A 17608-nucleotide genomic window follows, 5' to 3' on the forward strand; every position below is an offset into this window, starting at 1 on the left:
AAGTGTGTTGTGACCTTGAGCTATTACTACGAGTGTGTTGTGACCTTGAACTATTACTACGAGTGTGTTGTGATCTTGAACTATTACTACGAGTGTGTTGTGACCTTGAACTATTACTACGAGTGTGTTGTAACCTTGAACTATTACTACGAGTGTGTTGTGACCTTCAACTATTACTACGAGTGTGTTGTGACCTTGGACTATTACTACGAGTGTGTTGTGACCTTGGACTATTACTACAAGTGTGTTGTGACGTTGGACTATTACTACGAGTGTGTTGTGACCTTTAACTATTACTACGAGTGTGTTGTGACCTTTAACTATTACTACGAGTGTGTTGTGACCTTGGACTATTACTACAAGTGTGTTGTGACCTTTAACTATTACTACGTGTGTTGTGACCTTCAACTATTACTACGAGTGTGTTGTGACCTTTAACTATTACTACGAGTGTGTTGTGACATTGGACTATTACTACGAGTATTTGTGACCTTGGACTATTACTACGAGAATTATTTGACCTTGAACTATTACTACAGAGTGTGTTTAGCGATATGAACTATTACTACAGGTGTTGTGACCTTGAACTATTACTACGAAGTGTTTGTGACCTTGAACTATTACTACCAGTGTGTTGTGACCTTGAGACTATTACTACGAGTGTTGTGACCTTTAACTATTACTACGTGTGTGTTGTGACCTTGAACTATTACTACGAGTGGTGTGACCTTGAACTATTACTACGAGTGTTGTGGCCTTGAACTATTACTGCCAGTGTGTTGTGACCTTGAACTATTACGACGAGTGTTTGTGACCTTGAACTATTACTGCAGAGTGTTGCTGACCTTCTTCTATTACTACAGAGTGTTGCTTGACCTTTGTATTACTACAGGTGTGTTGTGACCTTGAACTATTACTACGAGTGTTGTGACCTTCTAACTATTACTACGAGTGTTTGTGACCTTGAACTATTACTACGAGTATTTGTGACCTTGAACTATTACTACGAGTGTTGTGACCTTGAACTATTACTACGAGTGTTGTGACCTTGAACTATTACTACGAGTGTTGTGACCTTTAACTATTACTACGAGTGTTGTGACCTTTGACTATTACTACGAGTGTGTTGTGACCTTGAACTATTACTACGAGTGTTGTGACCTTGGACTATTACTACGAGTGTTGTGACCTTTAACTATTACTACGAGTGTGTTGTGACCTTGAACTATTACTACGAGTGTTGTGACCTTGAACTATTACTACGAGTGTTGTGACCTTGAACTATTACTACGAGTGTTGTGACCTTTAACTATTACTACGAGTGTTGTGACCTTTGACTATTACTACGAGTGTGTTGTGACCTTGAACTATTACTACGAGTGTTGTGACCTTGGACTATTACTACGAGTGTTGTGACCTTTAACTATTACTACGAGTGTGTTGTGACCTTGAACTATTACTACGAGTGTTGTGACCTTGAACTATTACTACGAGTGTTGTGACCTTGAACTATTACTACGAGTGTTGTGACCTTTAACTATTACTACGAGTGTTGTGACCTTTAACTATTACTGCCAGTGTGTTGTGACCTTGAACCATTACTACGAGTGTGTTGAGTCAGCGATGATACAGAGTACCACCATAAATTAGTGTACCGTAATACAATTAATATAGTATACTAGTAAAAGTGGACTGCCTATGAAAGGGAGTAATACCAGCAATACAGTGTAATACCAGCAGTGTACGGCCTATGAAAGGGAGTAATACCAGCAATACAGTGTAATACCAGCAGTGTACGGCCTATAAAAGGGAGTAATACCAGCAATACAGTGTAATACCAGCAGTGTACGGCTTATAAAAGGGAGTAATACCAGCAATACAGTGTAATACCAGCAGCGTACGGCCTATAAAAGGGAGTAATACCAGCAATACAGTGTAATACCAGCAGTGTACGGCCTATAAAAGGGAGTAAAACCAGCAATACAGTGTAATACCAGCAGCGTCCGGCCTATAAAAGGGAGTAATACCAGCAATACAGTGTAATACCAGCAGTGTACGGCCTATAAAAGGGAGTAATACCAGCAATACAGTGTAATACCAGCAGTATACGGCCTATAAAAGGGAGTAATACCAGCAATACAGTGTAATACCAGCAGTGTACGGCCTATAAAAGGGAGTAATACCAGCAATACAGTGTAATACCAGCAGTGTACGGCCTATAAAAGGGAGTAATACCAGCAATACAGTGTAATACCAGCAGTGTACAGCCTATAAAAGGGAGTAATACCAGCAATACAGTGTAATACCAGCAGTGTACGGCCTATATACTGTGTAATATCAGTAGTAAAGTGTAAAACCAGTTGTGCAGCATACGGCTTATATACAGTGTACAATGAAAGACAAAAGTCGTGTCGTGAAATTTGGTGAAAACATATGCCGAAGGGCTAAAACTTTTGGTGCGCTCTGCCTTGTGGTAAGGAGCTCTCATAATGCTTCACGAGTTATATTTAATCTTCGGACAAAACCGCGACACGAATTTTGTCTTTGATTGTACAACATATACATAGTGTAGTACCTATATACATATTATGAACTATATACAGTGTACGACATGCCTGTATACATTATATGACCTATACGGTGTAGAACCCACTGCCTATATTAATATGTACAGTGCGACCTTTATACAGTGTAGTATGCCTATGCAGTATAGTAGTTACAGTATATACAGTGCACTACATCTATAGTGTAGTAGCTATATACAGGGTACTATGTCTATACAGTACTCTACATTATAGTAGCTATATACACTGTACTATGTCTTTACAGTGTAGAAGTTATGTACAGGGTACTACAGTGTACGTTACTGTATACAGTGTACAGTAGTGGCTACAAGAGCGACGTGTAGACAGCGATGTCTCGGGTAGGGATCAACTTATGAGCTTACACGTAGACAGCCACTAACTTACCTACCTGGACGGACAGCCAAGGAGGTGAAGCTCACTGGGCTGAGGGATTAACCGCTAGCTGGTGGACACTTGGCGGGAATTAAACTAGACAGAACTCAACTAAGAGGCACATGAACTCGGCAAATCCCTTGTTACTACTGGACGAACATGAAGCCTAGTGGACTAAGCAGCTAGGGACTCCACGGAAGTATTGAAAAGATGACAACTAGTAGACCTACTGATATATATATATATATATATATATATATATATATATATATATATATATATATATATATATATATATATATATATATATATATATATATATATATATATATATATATATATATATATATATTTATGGATAAGATAAATCTTGATAAAATTCGGGGAAATGTCCTAGCGTGGATAGAAGACTTTCTACATGACCGCAAGCAGTGTGTGGTGATTAATGGCACGAAATCGTCATCTGTACCTGTAACAAGTGGGGTACCACAGGGCAGTGTATTGGGCCCACTGTTGTTTGTTTGTTTGTTTCATAAATGACATGCCTGACGTTGTACACTCCTCCATACAAATGTTTGCCGATGACGCCAAGTTATTTCGGGAAATTAAGAACCAAGCGGAAGCGTGAAGAGCAGAAGGAGCTGCAGAAGGACCTGTGGGCTCCAGGAATGGTCGAAAAATGGCTGCTGAGATTCAATGTCACGAAGTGTAAGAGGATGCACCTGGGGCATACCAACGGTAAGGAGGCGTATCATATGTCCCAACGGGATGAAGAAACTGCACTAGTTGAGACTGTATGTGAGAAGGACCTAGGTGTGTATGTTGACAATGAGCTGAAGTTCTCGGGCCATTGTGAGAAGAAGGTAAATCAGGCAAATTAATTATTGGGTCTTATAAGAAGGTCGTTCAGATATCTAGACGGTCCGTCCCTCGTAACGATCTTCAGGAGTGAAGTGCTTCCCCATCTGATCCCCGAGATATGCTAGGGACTGTCAGTTGGTTGAAAATGTTCAAAGGAGGGCCACCAGACTGGTGCCTGCACTTCGGCACCTCAGCTACCCTGAGAGATTGGAGCGCCTGAACTTGCCTAGCTTATACTACAGACGGGCAAGGGGGAACCTAGTTGAGGTGTATAAGCATCTCAGGGAGCACTACTCAGTTGAGTGTCCTTACTTGGAGCTGGCGGACGCTCGCCCCACAAGGGGTCACAACTCAAGATTGAAGAAGCCGCAAGTCCAGAAAACCGTGAGGGCAAACTTTTTCGGAGTGAGGGTTGTAAACTCTTGGAACAATTTACCAGAGAGTGTTGTGACGGCACCGAGTGTGAGCTCTTTCAAGACAAGACTTGACCAACACTGGAGCGGGTTCAGGTACATTCAGGAGCAGGTGCATGCCCAGTATTTGCCAACAGTGCGTGACAGAGACGTGACCGATCGCCCGGGCGGCTAGCGAGCCGATCTTTTGGTGAAGAAGATAAGAAGATAAATGAAAAGAGACGTGACCGATCGCCCAAGCGGCTAACAAGCCGATCAGTGGCGAAGAGGATAAAAAGTCACTATCACTGGCTTGGGCTGGCTGTGGTGGGTTGCGGGCGAAGAACTCTGTTATGGTTTGCTGACGGCTGGTGTTTATGTTGTCGTGATAAACCTTGATGTAGGGCTCCATAGTCTGCAACAGCTGGGTAGTGAAGATTTCATACCTGTTTGCGTCAGGGTCGTCGGAAAGGAGGAGCTTGGCTTTCTCGATACACTCGATGGCACCCCTAACATTACTATGGGATAAGCGGCGTTCTTCTTGGGATGACGCACCACCTGCCTCTTCACTGACATCATCATCATCTACCATGTCGTCGGTAGTCACATCAGCATTTCTTATCACCTCCAGGATGTCGTCGTTGGTGGTCTCGGAGAAGCCCGCAGCTGTAACACACTGCGCAGCTTCTCTGGCAAGGTCCACTGCTACTGCAACAGTCTGAACCTCACCAGTCACAGATTTACTCTGCCTAACGCCCGGAATGCCTTGCAACACATGTCTCCATGCGTGACGAACAGTTGCTACAGACAGCTGATCCCATGCCTCCACCAAGAAGTCCACAACTTTCTTGACGTTGAATGTTCTCCAGAATTGTTTTAAAAGTACTTCTTGCTCTGCCAACTGTTGATCCTCGTCGTCTTTGCTCTTCCTATCGGTATTGGTGTCACTCAGATTACGCAACTCTTCCTTGGTGTTGGAGTAGTCGTTCAGGAGCTTGAATTTTTTAGTAGAGAATGCAGCTTTTACATTACAGATTAACACTTGGTCCATGGGCTGTAATATAGACTTAGTGTTGGGAGGAAGGAAGACCTCTTTTACGTTGGGGTGACGATCTAACAGTAGGGGCGAGTGTCCTGGTGCGTTGTCCAGCAGCAACAAAATCTTGAATAGCACATTCTGTTGCTCACAGAATTTCTTCACATCGGGAACAAAACAGTCATCAAACCAGGAGAGGGACAGTGTAGAGAACATCCACGCCTTACGTGCGGTTAGCCAGTGGACATTTAGCTTGGTCATGTCCATGCGCTTGTAGGCGTGCGGCTTGCGTGCTGTGTGGATCACCGATAACTTGAGCTTACAGGTACCAGAGGCATTGGTGGTAAACAGGACGGTGATGCGCTCCTTCTGCAACTTCCGGCCCCGACACTTGCTAGCATTCTTCACAACGAAGGTCTTAGAAGGTATTTTTTTCCAAAAAAGACCAGATTCGTCCATGTTAAACACCTGGTCGTCGGTGTACTGTCCTTCCCCCATAATCTCACGTAAAAACGGAGGAAATTCCCTAGCCTCAACACGGTCAGCACTAGCTTCTTCACCACCAATGTTGATATTGGTGATCTTGTTTCTCTTCTTAAACCTCTGTAACCACCCAGAGGAAGCATTAAAGGGTTTGGGCTCGGTAATTCCCATCTTTCGCGGGTGGACACGTCATATTACTTTAAACCAATCACAGCTAGCAGCGGAGGGAGGTAAGGATGCATGGCCCAATTACAGTCCGATACGTCATATGACGTCACTGATAACGCAACAAAGGCACACACTGCGCAACCTACTCGCGCCGCTTACACAACATGGCGGATGGCGGGAGAGATGGCGGGAGGTTTGGATCCAAAAATGACGCGGCTCACTAGCCGCTCTCCGCGTAAAGGGGTACATGCACCGCGGAAAGTGAGCATTCCGGTTTCGGCAGGGTACCGAGTAAACGTGGAAACTCGTAAAGTGGGACCGCGTAAAGCGAGGGTTGACTGTATATATATATATATATATATATATATATATATATATATATATATATATATATATATATATATATATATATATATATATATATATATATATATATATATATATATATATATATATATAGAGGAGAGGAGAAACACTGGGAACGATTCGAGCGCAAGAGCAATATAATTATCAGGGGGGTCCTGGGGGTCCGGACACCCGTTTTCATCAGAAAATTCCATTACTTTTTCTTTAATGCATTATTGTACTCAGACATTTCTGTATAGTAAAAAATATTACTGTTGACCTCAGAATATCTCCTAATATCAAGTGCACATGGCTTCAAAATGGCCTCAAAATGCCCATGATATTGGACAGTTTAAAAAAAATGGGGGATTACAGCACCCCCCCCAACAAAAAAAAAATCCCCAACTGGGTGGGCTCACTGTGCTCACTATGTTCCCCCATCCACAACTTCTTGGACCCCCTCCTTTTAATACACCTGGATCCACCCCTCATCGTGTTGGGAGTCCCTGTCCCAAGAGTCAGTCAGAGGATGCTGAAAGCAGGAAATCACATGATAAGATAGAGTTTCAGACTATTTGTGCAGATGCTCTGCACCTGTCAGCTCCCTGCATGAAGTGAGGAGGCTAGGTCAAAGGCAGGAGAATAAGCCCCAACCCCTCAAAATCGCACAAGAGAATGAGGATAAAAATGGAAAATTATTCGGCAGGCAAAAACCTTAACATGGAACGAAGTATTTCGGACGTGCGTGGAACATATACAAGTGGGAAGTAGTGGAGACAAGTGCACCAGTACAGAACCAGGGGACAGCCCCTAACCTAACCTCTCTACCTACCACCCAGGAGGAGGCTAGCGCCATGTAAACGACGTCATCTGGTCACACCCCACAAATTATATTGAGTTTCGCAAACACTACAGTTGCTGAGAGTAGATGGAGGCCGAAGTCACTATCAATATCAGAGACATTACCGAGAACTATTTCTGGCTTGAAATTCATGTTCACTAATACTGACTGTTGTTTAAGTACAGGAGAATTGACCCAGATGACCCGGATGAGGTTATCTATGCTCGGGAAGACTATAGAACCTGGAGCCAGGTAAGGATGCAGGGGGAGGATGTTTTTGAAGAATCGAAGTGGAGTAAAATTAAACTAAAGGGGAGAGACTTACTCATTGTTGGGTGTATCTTCCAATCCCTAAATTGTAGCTTACTAAACCATAGGAACTTAAGAATCTTAACTGACAATGCAACAGTGCGCAACCCTAGCCCCCTTGTCATGGGGGACTTTAACTACGGCAACATCGACTGGAAAAATGAAACCACACCAATTGCGCTTAATAATCTCGTTACTTTTTTCGTAGAAACTCTGAGACAAATTTCTATTCCAAGTTCAATTCCAACATGTTAAAGATCCGACTCGCTGGACAGGGGAAAACACCCAAACCGTTGGACCTCGTCATAATTAACAAGAAGGGTATGGTGGCCCGACTCACTGAAATACAAGAACGCAGGCACTACACTGAATATCATGGCCAGTAAAGTGAACTATTTGATTGATAGATATATACTGTACAGTATCCAAGACCAAATTCAGTGGCTCCAGGAATACAAGGAGACCTTTACACATTAACCATGTGGCGGTTGACAAAGTTAAGAAAAAATCTCCGAAATTCAAGACGTGGGTTACACCAAACGAAGAGCAGGACAGGAGAATGTACGCCAGATCCAGGAACCAAGGAAAGTCAGAGTGTAGGGCTGAAAAGGAGTTCCAGAGGAGGACTGCAAGCAAGGTTAAGTCAAACCCAAAGGCTTTCTACCATTATGCAAAATCGAAATTGAAAATGCATGTAAGCATATTGAGATCTGAGGCTTGATGATGGTAGTTACACAGATTCAGATCAGGAAAAGCCAGAGGCATTAAACAAATTCTTTTCCTCATGGTTCACAAGAGAGGATTCGAATAATCTTCCTGCATTTGAGGAAAGACAGTTTGGCACAGCAATGTCCTAAATTGTGTTCTCAGAAGAGTATAATATATTAATAGTCAAAGCTAAAGGTTCATAAGAGTTCCTGCTCTGACATGGTGCATCCCAGAGTGCTAAGAGAGTTGTGCAACGAGCTTGCTGAGCCCCTTTAGATCCTGTCCTGTAAATGTCTGGAGGAGCAAAATGTCCCTGGTGACTGCAAAATGGCTTATGTGAGTCCTATGTTCAAGCAGGGCGATCGTCACTCCACGAATAATTATAGACCAGTGAGCCTGACCAGCATGGTTTTTGAAGTACTGTACTAGAGAGCATTATAAGAAATGTCATAATTGAACATCTACCATGAAACAACCTTGTAAAGGACTGCCAACATGGTTTTATGCCAGGATTCCCCTGCTTGACACAATTACTCAAGGTGCTGAGATGTTTGGACTCAAATTCTGGAACAGGGCAGAAATGTTGACAATATACAGTATACAGTTTAAGGTAGTAGGTAGCAGGCAGCTATCAAACAGGGAGGTACTACCGCCTGGGAAGATATTGGAAGCATAATGTGTTGTCTAATGGTAGACCCTGCTGCCATATGGCATCACGAATATTGTGACCAAGTCCCAAGTTGCTGATCTGTCTTTCTGCCTCATTTACACACAATTGCAGGATCTCAATTGTTTCTCTTACTGTTGACAACACAACATACTATACATATAGCATTTCTCACTATTGATTATTGTTTTTCTTTTCTTTATTATCATTATTACAGTGTTGTTATTATTATTATTATTTTATTTTACTTTTTATTATAAATTTTATTTACTATTAATTACTATTATTATTAAATTTTTGTCCCCCAGGCCCCGATGTGGGTCAGTGACCTGTGCCCGGGTGGGCTAATCCCCATAAAAAAAAAATAAAAAAATAAATAAATAAAATAAATAAATAAAAAATAAATAAATAAATAAATAAATAAATAAATAAATAAATAAATAAATAAATAAATAAATAAATAAATAAATAAATAAATAAATAAATAACAAATAAATAAATAAATATATATATATATATATATATATATATATATATATATATATATATATATATATATATATATATATATATATATATATATATATATATATATATATATATATATATATATATATATATCCTGATTTTGCCAAGGCTTTTGACAGCGTACCCCATGAAAGGTTGAGAATTAAACTGGAAGGGTACGGGATTCGAGGAAGTGTCCTAGGGTGGATTGGAGACTTTCTTCATGAACTTAAGCAGTGGCATGACATCGGCATGTGAACTCGTGACAAGCAGGGTACCACAGGGCAGTGGACTGGGCCCATTGTTGTTATTTGTTTCATAAATGACATGCCAGAAGCTATACAATCCTCCATACAAATGTTTGCGAACGATGCCAAGGTTGTCCATCCCTCATAACACTCTTCAAGAGTGAGGTGCTTCCCCATCTTATCCCCGAGGTATGCTAGAGACTGCCAGTTGATTGAAAATGTCCAAAAGAGGTCCACCAGACTGATGCCTGCACTACAGCACCTCAGTTACCTAGTGAGATTACAATGCCTACAACTGCCTAACTTATACTTTAGACATCTCAGAGAGCACTACTCAGTCGAGTGTCCATACCTGGATCTGGTGGACTTCCACCCCATAAGGGGTCACAGCTCAAGGTTGATAAAACCACACATCTTGAAAACTGTGAGGGAAAACTTTTTTGGGGTAAATTATATATTCCATCAAGTAAGGTGTCTGGGCTGCCCTCTGCAATTCCTAGCATGATATACAGTATCAGAATGCAGGGGTTTGCATATACAGTACTGTATAGCTACTCTTAATATGACATTTGTAATGAGAATATATAGTAACCTTCGTGAATGATGTATTGAAACATTGAAATATGACACTTCAATGATGCCTTGCTAACCTACACACCACCGTCATGACTTGGGTGAGGCTATAACAACCCTATACCCTTTACTTTACTTTTATAAACTCCACCACTGATCGGCTTGTTAGCCGCTTGGGCGGTCGGTCACATCTCTGATACGCACTCTTGGCAGATACTGAGCATGCACTGGCTCCTGAATATATCTGGCCCTGAATGAGCTCACATTCGGTGCCATCACAACGCTCTCCGGGATTGCTCCAAGAGTTCACAATTCTCACTCCGAAAAAGTTTGCCCTCACAGTTGCTTTACTGTGGCCTAAGTTATCAACCTGCAAGTAAAAGCATGCTTTATTGTAATAGCAATTGTTTTTTATAACATAACTCTATTAATGAGTAGCTAACTGTAAAAATGTGACACCCCTCTACCCACTTCTCCCGCCGTCATCTCACCTCACCGTCCAGTAGACAACAGTTAGTCATCTGTAATGAAACTAAAAAAAAGTACAGGTGGAACTCTCCCACCCCTCTAGCCCCCCTACACTCAGACCCTGCCACTCACTCACACAGTGTCTCCAGTCCTCCCCCAGCCTCCCTCTCTCCCTTGCTCGTAAATGCTTCGGATTCAAGAGCCGATACTCCCGGGTTCTTACCACACAGATAGGATGGATTGACAATGCTGCTTGTAACAGTTGGAAGTGGAAGAAGCTGTACATTATAACTAATCATAATCAGTACTGAAAATGCCCAAGAGATTAATGTATAGTGATCACCCAAAAATGATGTACGTATGAGTTGGAAATAAAGGTATGGTAATACAAAGATTATTGCATGCAAAATAATGTAACACACCAACAGGATCTCATGGTCACGTGATTCTCTAGATGCCATTCAGTGCGTGCTACCATTGTGGTGTCTCAGAATCAACGGGCAATAAGTTCAGGAAGACAATGAGATAAACAAACGTTTTGGCTGGGGTGGTGCTTACCAAGTGATGTCAGCAAACCAACCTATTGTAATGATTGCTGCAATATGTCTAGCAATAATAATTATGATAATTATACACCTAGGCTTTGCCAAGGTTTTCAATAGCGTATTTCATGAAAACCTAAAAATTAAATTGGAAGGGTACAGAATTCATTGGAATGTTCTCACATAGATCAGATTTTCTTCATTACTGCAAGAAGGGTGGTGATTAATGGCATGACATTGTCATGTATACCCATGACAAGTGGAGTACCACAGGGCAGTGTACTGGTACTGTTTTTTTTTTTCATAAATGATATGCCAGATGCTATACTATACATTCCTCCAAACAAATGTTTGCAGCCAACGCTAAGTTATTCAGGAAAATGGAGTGTGAAGCGCTACAGGAATACAAGTACGTACAGTATATCCATCAGCTTCAGGAGTGGTTAAGAGAATGGTCGTACCACTAGTAAGGAGCTGTATCTCGTCATCAATTAAAGATTAAATCTTCAACGGTGCATATTCGCTGGTTTGTAAAAACAATGATGATATGTTCCAACGGACGAAGAAACATAATTAACCGAGACCAAATGTGCATCTTCACAATGAACTGAAGTTCTCGGACCATTCTAAGAAAAAAGTAAATCAAGCAAATACGTTAGTAGGTCTATAAAGAAGTTCGTTCACATACCTAGATGGTCCATTCTTCATAACACTCTTCAAACGTGAGGTGCTTACCCGTTTGTAGTATATTTTGGTCCCCGAGATATGCTGGAGACTGTCATTTGACTGATAATTAGTGTCCCCCCAAAATTGTCACCAAACAGGTGCCTGCACTCTGGCTACAGAGGTACCAAGAGAGTTTAGAACACCTGCAGTTACTTAGCTTTTACGGTAGAGGGGCAAGGGGTGATTTAAGAGAAATTTACAAGCATCTCAGAGGACATCACTCAGTCAAGTGTTCGTACCTGAATCCAGTTGATGCCCGTTCCACTAAAGGTCACAGCCTCAGGTTGAAGAAGCCACAAGTTTAGAAAATTATCAGCACAACTATTTTTGGAGAGAAAGTTGTGAACTCTTGGAACAATCTGCCAGAAAGTGTTGTGGTAGCATTAAGTCTCAGTCCATTCAAGGCCAGACTTGACCAACACTGGTGCAGGTTCAGATACATTCTTGAGCCAGTACACGACCAGTACAGGGCACTTGCCAACAGGGCATAGCAGAGATGTGACTAACTGTCCAAGCATCTAACATGGTGATCAGTGACAAAGAAGATAAAGTTCAGTATGGTACAGTAATGCATACATCCAGCTAAATTTTATTTATTTTATTCATATAAAACTAAGAGTATTAACATATACCTGTACAATTATTACCATTACTCTATGAAAGGATATTTCACTTTTATCATACCTTGTATTATTCTATACATGTCCATATCTCTTTTATGTCAACTTTATACATATCTTGGTAGGAGTAAAGTTGGGAGAAGTAGAGATAGAAAAGGAGAGGGAAGAGGGGAGGGAAGGATTTGTAGTAGAGGTATAGTATGTGTGTGGTAAAGTGAGACCTTGTCTGGTAAAATAAAAATAACTGGCGGGCCTATGTGTGTGTGTGTGTGTGTGTGTGTGTGTGTGTGTGTGTGTGTGTGTGTGTGTGTGTGTGGCGGGCAAGAGTGTGGTATTGTCAGGGGCAATCTTAGTCAAGGGCCTACCACCATCACTCCCGGCAGGTCTGACAGTGGGTACTCCAACACGTCGTCTCCGCGAGGCTCTACACTCACCCTGCACCCAGCAGCGCCAAGCCCGCCTGCCGCTGACCCCACCAAGTTGCCCAGGTGGGTCACCAAGTTGCCCAGGTGGGTCACCAAGTTGCCCAAGTGGGTCACCAAGGACAGGTGGGTCATCAGGTACAAGTGGGTCATCAAGGACAAGTGGGTCAAGAACAGGCGAGTCATCAAGTGCATGTGAGTCATCAAGTACAGGTGAGTCATCAAGTACAGGTGAGTCATCAAGTACAGGTAAGTCATCAAGTACAGGTAAGTCATCAAGTACAGGTGAGTCATCAAGTACAGGTAAGTCATCAAGTACAGGTGAGTCATCAAGTACAGGTGAGTCATCAAGTACAGGTGAGTCATCAAGTACAGGTGAGTCATCAAAGACAAGTGGGTTATCAAGGACAGACGTATCATCAAGGATAAAAGGATAAATGGTCATCAAGAACAGGTGAGTCATGAAATACAGGTGGGTCATTATGGAAAGTTTTGTACCCAAAGACACACTTCCTTCTTTAGTATCACTAGACTTCCCATGTTAATTAAGTACCTGTACATGCAGGACAGGCATCCCCGGATTATGGAAACTCTGGTTACGGAAATTCGTCTTATGGATTTTGTAAATTATGACCAATAAATTTGGGATACGGACAAAAAATTCTCCCTTACGGAAGTTGGGTAATTTTTTTTTTTCAATACTATTCAAAAAAATAATTCACGGAAATTATAAAACTTATTTTGTGTGGATTTCATGGTGGTTGCTACAATACTGTACAGAGTGAGGCAGGAGCCAGTAGTGCCCCTCCGTCTCCCTCCCAGTAACTTGGATTGCACCACCTTACCTCACCATCTCACCTAACGCAGCACTCAACATTGTTTGTGGTAAGTTAAATTCAAGTGTTTTGTATATTTATTATCAAATTATATCATAAAATTATCAATGTATGTGTTAAAAAAAATTATTTTCATTCATAAATGTGCTTGTATTACGTCTTTTTGCCGAAAATATTTCCTTAGGAACGCATCTCCAATTATGTAATGGAAGTCAATGGGAAAATTGGTTTCGCGTTACGGAATTTCAAGTTACGGACAAGTTTTCAAGGACACATACCTTTCGTAACCCGGAGGATGCCTGTATTCGGTTAGCCCGTAATTTTTGCTTACCGGTAAGGTGCTTAAGAAATAACCTGTGAATTAAATTCGTACTTCCCTTCAAAAAGTATTAAACATCTTATAAAGGCCTTAACAGATACACATTATCCAACTCCATACATTACTGTACTGTACTCCACACATTGAACATGATCTCATGGATAATAAACATTTTTGGATATTGCACCCACTCAATCTATCATGATAATCTGTGATTCATTGCTCACTCTAGCTTCTGCTTTTAACTTGTCTATAATTTGCACATTTTCTTCAATGGTACAGGTCAATCACTACCTTTTTAGTCTCAAAAGTAGATACAGTACTGTACTGTATATGAGGGATAACACACTGTACAGGTAGTATAACAGAAATTGCACCATGCTGGGGCCAAACTAGTTTTTCCCGATTACTGTATGTACTGTACAGGACAGTACAGTACAGCTGTATGCAACTGAAACTTAATCTTGCAATCCATCTAGTGTGTAATATACAATATTGTACTGTATTACAATATATAGCCTACTTGTCTTGAGGTTTTATATTTATTTTACTTCATACACACAACTGTAGTCTATTAATACTGGTTGGTAAAGGATGGGGACCTACGAGTATTTTAGCTATTCTAAAAAATTCACGACTCATCAATGGGCATTATTCCATGCAGTGTGAACTACAGATTTACTGAGATTCGTCTGACTCACAATTCCACAACTCATGTTTTACAGAAAGTAGGTAACATTTCACATAGGGTATTGATTTAAATGTGTGATGTATCACAGACAGGGTATTGATTTAAATGTGTGATGTATCACAGACAATCCATTGGCATAGATTGAGGGTTTGTTGTATAATACAGCCTTTACTACACACTCGTGCATTTTGGTACAGGTTGACAACCCTTTATCCGAAATTCCAAAAACAGAAAAGCTCTGAAAACCGAATTTTTTTTTGTGGAGCAATTTTTTTTTTTTTTAGCCCACCCAGGCACAGGTCACTGACCCACATTGGGGCCTGGGGGGTGAAAATGTAATAGTAAAATAATTATAATAATAAAAATAATGATAATACAGTACAGTAATAATAATAATTATTCATAGTAAATAAATTTTTTAATAAAAAATACACAAAAATAAAATAAGAATGATAACAATAATAATAATAACAATAATACTGTAATAATAATAATAATAATAATAATAATAATAATAATAATAAAGAAATACAAGAATGAAAAAAAGATCAAAAGTGAGAAACACTACCTAGACCTATGAATCATCATCATCATGCCCCCAGGCCCCAATGTGGGTCAGTGACCTGTGCCCGGGTGGGCTGATCCCTGTATATAATAAAAAAAAAAAAAACCCTAACCATTCTGAAAACCGAAAAATTCCAAAAACCGAAATGCATCTGGTCCCAAGGATTTCGGATAAGGGATTGCCAACCTGTAATTGAATGACTACTTCTCTATAATAGTGTATTCTGGCAAAGTGAGAGGTATTCAAGAGAGAAGAACTAAGTTCAATACAATGTAAAGTTTTTATACATTATCTGTTGACACTCACAAAGAGGCCTCATCATTTTATCCAAAAATATTCAACACTTTATGACATAGTTGGAAGTGAAGAGAGGTGTGGTATGGATAGAGTGGGTGTGAACTGTTAGTGGCAAAATGGTTGTTTTATAGTCAAATACTGTACTGTACTGTAGGTTTTATGCAATACTCTGACTTGTATCTGTGTGCCATGTCAGCTGAAATACACCCAATGACCTTTAATTGTGGGACATTGAGTTGGAGAACTTAAAGGTACATCATGTGACCTTAACTAAGGGTCACAGTTACCTTTATATGTGGGTACATTTTACAATCATAATTTTCACAGTGACATTTACCTATAAGTCATGGGGGAGGTACCAAGCAGCCCTGTTATTCATGCCTGTAGAGGCAGAGAGAGAATGTTGATATGAAAAAGGATACTTTCAGGTACAGTATTTAGTACAAGGTACAGAGTAATTTTTTTTAACTCGGTGATCACTGGTAAAATTAATATTTTATCAGTAAAAATGGAAATAAAATACAATACAGTATAATATGTACAGTGCAGTACAGTATATACCTGTATAAAACAAAGTACATCATCTGTAATTACAATGAGTGAAACCTGCTGGTAAGGTTAGGTATATGAAACAAGTACAGTACCTGTACAGTACGAGAGTAATTAACAAAAGAGAATTTGGCTCCCATTTCATAAACTATTCCTCCTTCCTTTCTTTTTCAAAAATATTTGTTCCTTTCTAAGAAGGAAATAATTTGGCTCTCATTATATGAAGTTAAATTTTTTCTGTAAAATTATATCAAGCACTATCTATCTACAGTACGTACATCCTTTTTTGGTAATGTTCGTGGAATCTGTGTACAGTACTGTACTGTATAAACAGTAATGTATATATATACAGTACAGTACTGTAAATTTGCTGTTAGTTGAACCTGTCAACTTTATTCAAATTGTATTTTTTCTGTGTTTTTACACAATGCAAGTTTATTATCATGAAATTTTTTGCCGGTAGATTATCATCATCATCATCGTTTTATGGCCATTTTCCACGCTAGCGTGGGTTAGCCGCAGTTACCTGATGGCAGCTCTCCATTTTGCATGTCTCTTGCAGTCTCCCTTATCAGGTTCCTAACTCTAATATTATTTCTTAAATAATCCTCGCCCCATGTCATTCTTGGTCTACCCCAGGCTCTCCTCCCCTCCCCATTTTGGCACATACACATTTTGACCTAACTGATCTCATCCATTGGTATCCACTGTAAATTTTTCCGAGTTATTGAGATCTTTTAATATAGTATTTTTAGTTTTAATTAATATATATTGTGCATTTCTGATCTTTTAGTTTATTTTGCCCTATCGCTGAAAAGGTGAGGAATAATAATCAGATGATCTGTTTAGCATGTTAAGAAAAGTGCGGACCTTTATACTGTACAGTACACAGTACAGTACTGTACTGTGTAATGTAAGTGGAAACTGGATGTAACAAGTGAAAGCATGTGGTCCTATAATTTCATTATTAATGTGGGTAAGATTAAGAATACTATAAGTGAAATTAAATTGCAATTTCAATAAAACATTGATCAATAATACAATTTAACATAGAGAAGCATGAAAGAGAATGCACTAAGCTACTATAGACTGTTTTTTTATTTATTTTATAGTTTTACCACCATGTCTTCCAGTATTTTTCGTAGATTATTACAATCATCAAGTATACTGTAGTAGATGAAGATTTAAATATCATAATAAATAATATAGATGCTGTAGTAAGCATTATTATTGAAAATAAAAACAATTCTGGTAAGGTAGGTAACCATTAAATAAAAAAATAAAAAATTGTAAATCAAACTGTATGAAATTTCTAAAGAATAACTTTTCATTTACTTTATACAGTAGAGTACTGCACAGTACATGTTTCACAAAAACAAACAAATGTAAATTAAATGGGCTCTTATGTTACAACAAACATGTACCATACAGTACACACTTCCCGTCAGTGTCTAGACCTGTACAGTACATGTACTGTG

General features: G+C 39.9%; 1 protein-coding gene across 1 annotated transcript in view; it reads left to right on the forward strand.

The window, feature by feature from the left end:
* Positions 1 to 17608, forward strand: part of LOC121863315 — a gene marked incomplete in the record, with an annotated part of 233601 nt that overhangs the window by 131472 nt on the left and 84521 nt on the right. Inside the window, 1 exon segment of the mRNA XM_042361934.1 lies at positions 12835 to 12960. Within this exon segment, the coding sequence (XP_042217868.1) occupies positions 12835 to 12960 (126 nt within the window).

Source organism: Homarus americanus, unplaced genomic scaffold, assembly GCF_018991925.1.
Source record: "Homarus americanus isolate GMGI-L3 unplaced genomic scaffold, GMGI_Hamer_2.0 scaffold46197, whole genome shotgun sequence".
Lineage (NCBI taxonomy): Eukaryota > Metazoa > Arthropoda > Malacostraca > Decapoda > Nephropidae > Homarus > Homarus americanus.